At 43.3% G+C, this 9880-nt stretch overlaps 1 protein-coding gene across 1 annotated transcript; it reads right to left on the bottom strand.

Annotated features, from left to right (window-relative positions):
• Positions 1 to 1065: 1065 nt before the first annotated feature.
• On the bottom strand, positions 1066 to 8381 carry LOC146195426 (uncharacterized). Its single transcript, XM_084597822.1, has 5 exons — positions 8107 to 8381; positions 6303 to 6444; positions 4596 to 4684; positions 1497 to 1716; positions 1066 to 1248 (listed from the first exon to the last, which is right to left on the bottom strand). Exons 1-5 carry the CDS (start codon positions 8155 to 8157, stop codon positions 1166 to 1168), a joined length of 585 nt encoding a protein of 194 aa, XP_084453948.1. The 5' UTR covers positions 8158 to 8381; the 3' UTR covers positions 1066 to 1165.
• Between the last annotated feature and the right edge of the window lie 1499 nt (positions 8382 to 9880).

A 9880-nucleotide genomic window follows, 5' to 3' on the forward strand; every position in this document is an offset into this window, starting at 1 on the left:
TTTATAGATATCACCTCCAGCAGAAACAAACCAAAACTTAGTCAATGGAGCTCTCTCCTTCATTAAGGAAAACATGTTACATGTGCGAGAAGATATTTTGTTGGAATGGTGGTGATCACTGGCGCCTGGATGTGCGCTATCAACATTTATGGCTTCAAAGCAACAAGAGAAGCAGCAGGACGACAGCGGAAGGAGATGCACTTGCGTAAACAATATACAGCAGTAGTCAAAAGTTGCCTGGTCACAGGGTATGCTACTGAGCAGTATAGCCAGGCCGCTACGACGCCCCCATATCTCATAAAAGTGTTGAGGGTAGCAGAATCATTATTCTAACCCCTGAGATAACGTGTTTTTATGGGATCTCAGGTACCAAAATATGTCCACCACAAGCAGAATCTCTCTGGGTACTTTTGACTCCCCCTGCACATGCCAGCCTGAAGTGCAAGCGGCCAGCATATATCTGCCCTTATTGAAGTGGGGATCAGCAGATCCTGGAAGAATAGGCAGCATCGCACTGTTTCCTTATTGTGATTTTATTCTGCTTTGTTCCTCTCACTGCAAGAACAGAAACCTAACCATTAATAGCCTATTATTCGAAAACAATTTATAACTGCCCGATGAGGGAGAAATGCATAAGAGTATTTAAGGTGCCAGATCCAGCCTTCTGCGGCTTCCGCAACACAGATTCACAGTCCTGCTGGCTTTTAGAGGACAATACAGGCTGCACATGGCAGGTTGAAAAAGAGCTCTGCCTGCTGTCACTGCTTACCCTTATAAAAATGGGAACATCCTTTGAGTTCAATGTGAACTCAAAAAAGTCAGAAGGAAGCAACTTCCTCTGAACTGAGAATTGGCTACTGATTTTGAATTCACAGTGAATTAACTTTCTCTGACCATCCTGTGAATTTCCTGTGAATTTCCTTTGAGCTCCCAGGGAACAGACCGTTGTCAGTTTGAGTTGAGTTCACAGGCAGTGGCCAATTATTGGTTCAAAGGAAGTTCGAAGGAATGATGACTATGGGATATTTGGTGGATGTTCGAAGGAAGTAGGTTCAGACTGAAACATTTGTTTGTATGAGCTTATATTTATTTGAATAGATGTACTTCCTCTGTTTAGGCCTTGCAATTAGGCCTGCTTTCGAAGACCCTGCGACAAAAAATTGGATCACTGTCCACAATCCCAGTGCAAACTTGCGCAACTGCCGGTGACCACCTTGGCTAGTACTCCATTGAGCAAGCAGGTGTAGGCTGCAAAAAGAAAAAAAAAAACATTAGAAGCATGACTGCAATGAACAAGCTAGAGTCCATCCAGCCTTCCTTAGCTTTTGTAAATTAAATATACAGAGCACGGACAGTGTGAGCGCCATGCAGGCACCACAGCATTATGCATTAAGGCAAGCATTATGACCCTGACCATCACTGAAAAGTCAGCTGTTTGGACAATATTTCAGAATGCTCTTGCATCACATGCACAGGCTATGAGCTCGAGGACTTACAGATAACAGCATCCAATTTTAGGCAGCCCAGTGCCTTTTTTGGAGCTTGTTCCTTGCGGGCTTTGCAGACACGGCCATAGAGTGAGCTTTCTTCTAGTTCTTCGGGTGAGAACACAACCCGCACCAAGTTACACGCAATCTTTGTTGCTTGATTGCCCGCACTGAGTTTCATGCGGTCAATCAACTGCTGATTTACCATAATATTGCTGCCAATGTGCACCTGCAAGAACAAAAAGCAAATATTAGTACTATGACCAGTATTGTAACATACAACAATATTCCTTGATATGCAATAAGAAAATGAAGGGGCTCTACAAACAACAAAAAACTTAGACCAGCTTAAGAACATTCAAAGAAACCCCAAAATGCATAATTAAGGTCATTTGTTTGCAAATAAAAATACACATTCAAGAAGCCGTACTTTAACATGTACAACAATGAAGGCATATGAAAACTATTGGATGTTTTTGACACCTTCCCGAGCGGTGTTTTGATCTAATTTTGAATCAGGCCAAACATCTTTTAACATTTTTATTAGTGTAACCTGACAATTGTGTAATATGTATTTAAAGTAACTAGCCAAAAAGAGGGCACATAATGCCCCGCAAAGGATTGAGCGCTAATAGTGCATTGCTATAGCAGAAGAAAAAACAAGAAATAAGAGATTTTTTAACGACCTAATTTATGCTTGCATTTCAACAATATTAAAAAAAAAACAGATTTTAAGTCAGAAAATAAAGGGATTTACTCATCATTAACATTGCAAAGGCCATTAAAAGCCAGTTTAGATAGAGCACAGTGCCCACATTGTCACCTCCTGTTTAAAAATACTAACATCCTTTTCGTACATCAGAAGCTCAACCAATTAAAAAAACTGCCAATGAAGGTTTAGCAAAAGCATGCACTGCCTGCTCTGTATGTGCTACTTTGAGACAACATTTAGTTTCCAGCTTGCACAGGTAGTTTTCATAATTTAACCCCTCAAGCACTTTGGACAAGCAGCTCGTCCTTGCAAAGATGCCCTCAAGCCATTTTGGACGAGTGCTTGTCCTTGCAGGATAGATCCTCACCCTGAGAGTTTTAGGTGAGTACAGCGCTCCTCTGTGGCTTAGGTCATGCGCCATTTGACAGATGGCACCACTGACCCGTTAACTGCTTTTTGTTCTACCGCTTGAAAGCCTTTTAAGCAGCCTTAATGAGAAAAATGGTGCCTGGTAGAGGCAACGCATGCACTGTTGGCCCGTCATCGCGGGAAAGAAGCTTTTCTTCGTTGCCATCCTCGCCATCCGAAGATGGCTCAGACACCAACTTTTGCATTGTTATGGGAAGTGAAGACGACAGTGATGACATGAGTAGTTCTTCCGACGAAGGTGATGACAGCTAAGACGATACTATTGCGAGTTCTGTGTCAGTGGATGAAAATTGACATTCCGATGAAACCCCCTGGGCTTCCATTCTTGGTCATCCCTTGTAAAACATTTCCAGTTACCTCGCTATATGTTACTCGACTAGATTGCTGCTTATTGGCGGGCAGTTGATTTTTCACGTAATGAGCAATAAACTTCACTGCGCTCATTTGACTTAGTTTCTGGTTCAAATATTTTTGTCTCGGATACCTCCTTTTTTATTACACTACCAATAGAAACCAGCAGTAAAAATAAAAACTAAAGGGACACTTAAGCTCCGCCTTTAAGGGTATAATGCGACCAGTGGAGGCTACCACCCAACATATAAAGCCCTGCTTTAACCAAGCTGTATCAACATGTCTGCGTAGCCTAGGTGTAGCAAGCCTGACTCAGCATTGAAGAGCACTGAAATGTTGATTCATATTTCACCTTCCCACCTCAAATGAACGACCGGAGTTAGCAGCTCCTCCTAACTTTTGGATATCATGTGGTCTCGTTAAGCCACACAAATCATCGAAGAATGTGTGTTCGGCCATGCCACTTGCCAGCGCCATGCTCTTGATGTTTTACTCACAACACAGACAACAAATTTTCATGTAATGGGGCCTTGAACGATATCGTAATTTTAAGAATTTTAGCCAGAAATCTCGAAATAATAGTGCTCAAGGGGTTAAAGTGAAATTGAACTATTGTTGGATCAGCTTAAGAAGCCACAACTCCTTCTCAAAGGAGACCCTCCTGGCAATACCATGGTGGTTAATTGCCTTTGACCTGCCAGAGTGACATTGCAGGTGGCTGTTAGGTGCAAGTGGATTATATGCACATTAGCTTGAATACCATGATGACTGGCCCAAGTCGCTAAAATGACTGATTAGAGGAGCACCAGCTGCGTCATTCGAGTTGTAGTGCAAAAAGATGGCCTTCCGAGATCGATAACCTAAGAAATTGCTGAATATTAAACAAGCTAATGGAAATCTCTTTTCTGATGAAAAGGGCTTTGCTATAGCCCAAGCGAAGTATGCTCAACAGGAAGCGTAAACAAAAGTAACCTTGCACTTCCGATCACTACAGCTTTCACAAAAACTCTTCCAAATCAATATACACACGAATGAAGTAACAGTCACTAAAATGAAAGGAAGCAGTTGGGATTTTTTTTCATGGTTGTTTTGACGAATTGAAGAAAATAGCACTGTCTGTCTTTTGTCGTTTCTATCAAATTGACATTCATTTAAAAATATCATTATGCTACTAATTATGCAGTCTGTGAGCCCAGCCTCATAAACAGCATCCCATCCAGGGCAGCCGCTTTTCAGTGGAGCCGAAACGCAAGGTGCCCGTGTGCTCTGTGTTGTCGATGCACGTTAAAGCACCCCAGGTGGTCGAAATTTCCAGAGCCTTGCACTACAGTATCTCTCATAGCCTGAGTCGCTTTGGACATTAAACCCTAAGAGCCAACCAATCATAAAGAGCATTGCTTCTTGCCTATCTCTGAATTCAGTGACTGCTGACTTCATTCACATGGATAATGAGCTCCTCGTTTCCCTATCCCTGCACACTTCTCAATGGAAGTGCATGACTTGTGGCAGTGCTATCATAAAGCTAGAACCAAGTTCTTGTGTGACCCTTAAAAAAGTTTCATCGAGAAAGGCAGTAATGAGCACAACCATGCAGACACTAGACTAAAGCAACTAACCTGAGCCTCGGTTGGCAGCACAACTGCTTGTGTTGTACACGCAGCATTATTAACGGATTCCGTCAGCTGATTGACCAGCTCAGCAACATCTGAAAAAAACAAAAAAGGAAAGCTGGAACAAAACATACTATTTCATCACTAGCAGCAGCAGCCCATGTAACATTCACCGCAGGAGAAAAGCCTTTTCTTTGCCCTTGACTGCATGACCAACCCTTTTCTGTCACCAAATGCACCATTCAAAATTTAGCTGCTAGACACTGGCATCACTCACGCACTCAAGGCGCCCTATCAGCGGTACATAATCTAGGGGATGCTGATAGCAATTGATGAAGCCAATGCTGACATCCCACTTCTGATCTCTTTGTTCGCTGTGCAAATGCCTGGATTGAATTAACTGCGGAGGACGTTGTAGCTACAGTGCAACTGACGGGTGCTGCTATTGCTTAGAATGAATTCATGGGTGTGAATGATGATGCCGAGATGGCTGTGAGCGCTTTAACAGAAGTTAGTCAGATCACATCCCTGAAACAGTTTGTCGGTAGCAAGGGCCTTGAAGAGGTCAGCATGCAATATACATGTATGGCGGCAGCAGTACGCCATACATTTGGACAAAGGCTGACACTCGAGTGTGTAGCTGATACTCGATAGCCCATGCTTCACCTGTCTCGTGTCTGTCTTTCGTGTCGACATTTGCTAACATGGTGTAGTGACCGAGTTAAGTTAGGCAGATTGCTGAGCCAGGTGCCGAGCTTGGACAAGCATAAATTTCCTGTTGTGAAAAAAAAAAGAAAAGACACCACCTAAGTGACCAAAATGGCACAGGAAAATGAAGCGCATGCCATAAGGATTCCAAGGTCCAAGACAGGACGAGGCCACATATGATAATTTCATACAAATTTAGATTTTTTGCTGTCCCTCCTGCGCTCATTCTAGATGCACCTCATCATTTGCAGGAGACTCTGAGGTTAAAATCTGAGGGAATCAAGGGTTCCATTCAGATACACCATCCACAGTAATGCAAGAGCACCACAGACCTGCCGCAGCCATCTGGCTACAACTTATACCCCGTGAATGTGTTTGAACCTAATGCAGCTCTCCGGGTTCACTGGAGCGTTGTTGTCACCGACCACTCCAGAACAGAAAGGAACCCAAACCCGCGCCCGTTTTTCGGCCTCGGCTTGAGCAGCACAAATCAGCACAGGTGCTCACCTTGAGTGGCATTTGTTTACCATGCATTTTCATGCAGCTATCACATACGACAACAGGCTCAATCTCAGATGCATGCCGATCCCAAGCAATGACATGTGACACGCAACTCACTGTAACACAAACAAAGCATGCTTGCAGGGCAGGAGTGGCAGCAGTTCATCTGCTACGTGCACTGCAAGCATGGTGGTTGGTGGCGTCATGCAGCAGCGCCACGGTGTAGCTTAGCACTACTGTACACCACCTATAATGTGTCGCAAAGACAACTACAGGAGGAACACCAATCCTAATCCCCAGTGTAGGGGGAACCTTATTGCAGCAACATAATCTTACTGGTGCTTTTACTAGGACGTCCTACAGACCAAGAGGTCTTATTCATTTAAGATTTAGCACTTGAATTTGTTATGCTTTACGTAGCATCTGGTGACACAGCAAATAATTTCAGTCTCATGGCAATGGAGATCAGCATTCCAATGGCTTCAGAAAAAAGCGATCACATACCAAGCATCTGACGTGCTTCATCTCTTGCGGCCTTATATTTCTTCATTCTTTTTTTTTTTGCAGACCCCACTTCATCCTCAAGCTCCAGGACTCTCTTTTTTGCATCTGCTGGCTTAGACATTTTGTCACAGCTGCAGCTTTCCTGCAAAACGACATGTGGCAAGGTCTATTCACTAAATTGTATTTGCACTCAAATGCATCATACAAAAATTATTCAGTATAACGCATTGTGCAGATATCTGGTTCCACACATGAGATTAGCAAAATAGTGACCAAATGAAGACCACTGACAAGAGAAACGTAGCATGGACACTGTTCAGGGTTCAAAGCAACACTTCTTAAGGAGGAACATTAGCCCTTGAGCAAACCTTAGCACATAAAAGGACATGGTAATGTTTAACTGCGAGCTGACACCATCCAGCATCACTACTGCTCAAGTGGGCAGAATGCCCAGCAGTAGTGTGCAGTAGTGGACAAAACAGTAGTGGACAAAACAAAGGATGCATTTCCAGAAAAACAGTTTGAGCTCCCACGCATACCGTAAAACATAGCCACTCTGCTTTATGGTAGGTTCATGGTGTTTTATGTCCCAAAGCGACTTAAGCTATAGCGATGAGGGATGCCGTAGTGGTGGGCTCACCTGGGGTTTTTTAATGTGCAAATGACATCATACAGTACACAGTCAACTTGCATTTCACCTCCACTGAAATGCGGCCATGAATGCTGGGATTGTACCCATGTACAGTCGTGAGCTTTATGAAAGGGAGCATGCGATCCCGTGGCAGATAGCCTCATCCAGAAGTAGTGGCAAAGTGCAACGCATTGAAAATGAAGTGGAGAGAGCGGTGCCCTTCCACCTGTTGGCCGTACCCCATGCACTGGGAGCAACTTTTACATCAGCAGCTAAAAATAATTGCAGCATTATGCTGTTGGTAACTGATATCACTGCTTACTTTGCTATGCTCGGACCTAGCAACCCAGCGTAGGCTGGTAACTCGGGCAAAAGCGGCAGCCCAGGCCACTGGAGTCTTAGAATGGAGACTCCACACACTGCCTCCCCAACACACACACACTATTTTTTTCCCCTTTTTTTAATAAAGTTTTCTCTCTCTGCGCGAAATCTGAGGAATGGCTGGTAGCGAAGAAAGGAAGCATGTTTGACGCTTCAATAAAAAAAAAAAAAAAAAAAAATGAATATGAAAGTAAATGAATGCGACAACACGTTAGGCGCTTTTATCTGCTTAAACTTCAGTCGCCTGCAGCTGTGAAAGCGTCCGTTTCGCTCCTACACTACCAATTGTCTCGGAACGAGCACCCTGGGCATCTTTAAAACTTGTTCTAAATCAGCTTCAATAATCAAGGAGGTGCCATTCTCCATGCCGCACCGTTCCGAGACGACGATGCGGGCAGGGTGTTTTTTTTTCTTTTTTTTCTTATATATATAGAGCCCAAATTGGGAAGCCTACTCCTGTTATCACGAAACACCAAGAATTGCCATTTGCTGTGTAAACAGGGAGGATCAGGTCCACGTAACGACAGCAGCCGCGTTTATTCTACTTCTTATTTCCGCAAATTCAGTTCATTATGCATTTGTTTTAATTTCACGCAATTCCCAGAATCAACTGTCTACCTCTTTCACCATGTGCACTACTGTCACCTGCCGGTTAACACAATGCGGTCGTAATGCGGGCATGTAAACGACTTCGCGAGACGACTCACCGCGAGTACCAAAGGAAGGTGTTTCACGGGTAAACATTATTAAGACACGAATACGAAAAGAGACAAGAGACGTTTGACTACTTACCCACTCCGAGAATGAACGTAGGAGAGTACGACCCCTCCTTCCACTGGGCATGTAGTACTCCTTGGTTTGGAATAATCTTCCAGTATTTTGGATTATCCATCAGTTTCGCCTGCAGTTCTTTTGATTGTAGGTTTCTTACAGGGTATACGTCCCACTTCTGAGCGGTCACCCATTTAACCAAGACATAATCGGCCATTTGCACTACTCACGCTAAGAAAACACGACGAACACAACGAACGCGAACAATCAACTTCCTACGGTCATGAAACACATAGTGAAGCATGCCGCCGGCTGTTTTCACGAAAACGATAGCGCTAGAGTCTCAAGCGCCATTGCAAACTTTCAAATGCATTTTTGCAAACTTCACAAACTTTCAAAATAAACATTATAATTTATAAACAACCTTAAACGTTTGTTTTTTTAGTAGTAATATGTGATGCGTAACAAAACACAAAATAATTTAAGCAAATTATTGCCACAAGCAGCTGCAGCGCCCTTTTTCTTTGCTGCGGAATTCTTGTGGTGCATGTCAATCTTCATTGGTTTTACTCGCCGTGAGAACGTTGGTTTTACTGGCAGTATTCGTAATCGTAACCTCGGCTGCGGGGGCTTCTGTGCGTGGTGGTACCGACGTACCGACGTCGCTGACGTATTAATTGCTGGTCTTTAAACTGTGATAGGAGGTAAACGAGCTTGACTTTCGTGAACAATGTGACATCCGGTACTAGGCACATCGTGAAGTGCATTTAACTGCAGGCTTTTGAAGCCGTTATCGATGGTGCTGCGGTAACCGCCTACCCGTCGAACGCACTGGAAATGCCACCACGGTAAAAGCGTACTTGCGCGACGTCAACGTCGAGCCGTATCGAAGTGCACTAAATCACGACGGAAGCAGGCCGCGCTTGCTAACAGCGTCGCCCTTGGCGTCGCTGTGAGCCAAGAGTTGCCAGGCTGCAATGCCGACGCAAATACTGACGAACCCTGCCAGCCCTGCGCCGAGCTTTGTTGCGCACCGTGTCAGAGTGCTGAAGCAGCGGTCACGGATGTATGTACATGCCGTCTCGCGCATGCATCGCCATCGAACCAGCGGGCTGCGAAAGGGATGAATTAGAACCACCTGGCATTCTTTAACATGTATGAAAATTCTTGAATGTATTATATTTTATCTTAAAAAATTCAGAGGGGCAAGAAATAGACCAAGTAATGCCACACACACACAAATAAGCACAAGAAATGAATGAAAAGAAAGTTATCTTTACACTTAAGGACAAAGGAAGGAAGGTGGTGAATATTACTGGTCCTTGTGTGGTGACTAAGAAGAAACTTGCGCTAAAAATAAGATCTAGCGCGTGAAAAAAAAAAAAAAAAGCATGGATTTATTATAAAATGAAAAAAAAATTAAAATGATGTTTACTTGCAGAACAAAGAAACGAATGCGATTTTGTATATTTTGATAAATGTATAATTGGTTTATTCAAAAAAGTTCAGAAGTTAAAAAAGTGCAAGGAATACTAATGAAAGAAAAAAAATGAGAAGTATAGCTGAAAAGAAAAATGAGCTTCGTATGTTTTCGCTTAAGAACAAAAAAAAAGAAGGTATGATGAATAAAGAGTAAAGAGAACTTTCTCTTTACTTGAGGAAAAACAAAGGAAGGTCATTATTGATATTGCCAAAGAGAGCCAGTTTAAAAATGAGCTTCCTTCTGTCAAAAGAAAGGAAAGTCTCAATAAGGTGAGCTCAAAGGAAACTTCCTTTAGTCAAAAGAAAGGAAAAG

The sequence above is a fragment of the Amblyomma maculatum genome, chromosome 3 (genome assembly GCF_055883805.1).
Source record: "Amblyomma maculatum isolate TAMU_Amacu chromosome 3, ASM5588380v1, whole genome shotgun sequence".
Classification (NCBI taxonomy): Eukaryota; Metazoa; Arthropoda; class Arachnida; order Ixodida; family Ixodidae; genus Amblyomma; species Amblyomma maculatum.

Bases quoted from the DNA above. Each gene is read 5' to 3' on its own strand.
- LOC146195426 (XM_084597822.1), bottom strand. From the start codon at position 8,157: ATGCCCAGTGGAAGGAGGGGTCGTACTCTCCTACGTTCATTCTCGGAG. The intron at 1,717-4,595 runs GTTAGTTGCTTT...TTGTTCTTGCAG, and splicing joins TGCTGCCAACCGAGGCTCAG to GTGCACATTGGCAGCAATAT. The intron at 1,249-1,496 runs GTAAGTCCTCGA...TTCTTTTTGCAG, and splicing joins AAAATTGGATGCTGTTATCT to CCTACACCTGCTTGCTCAAT.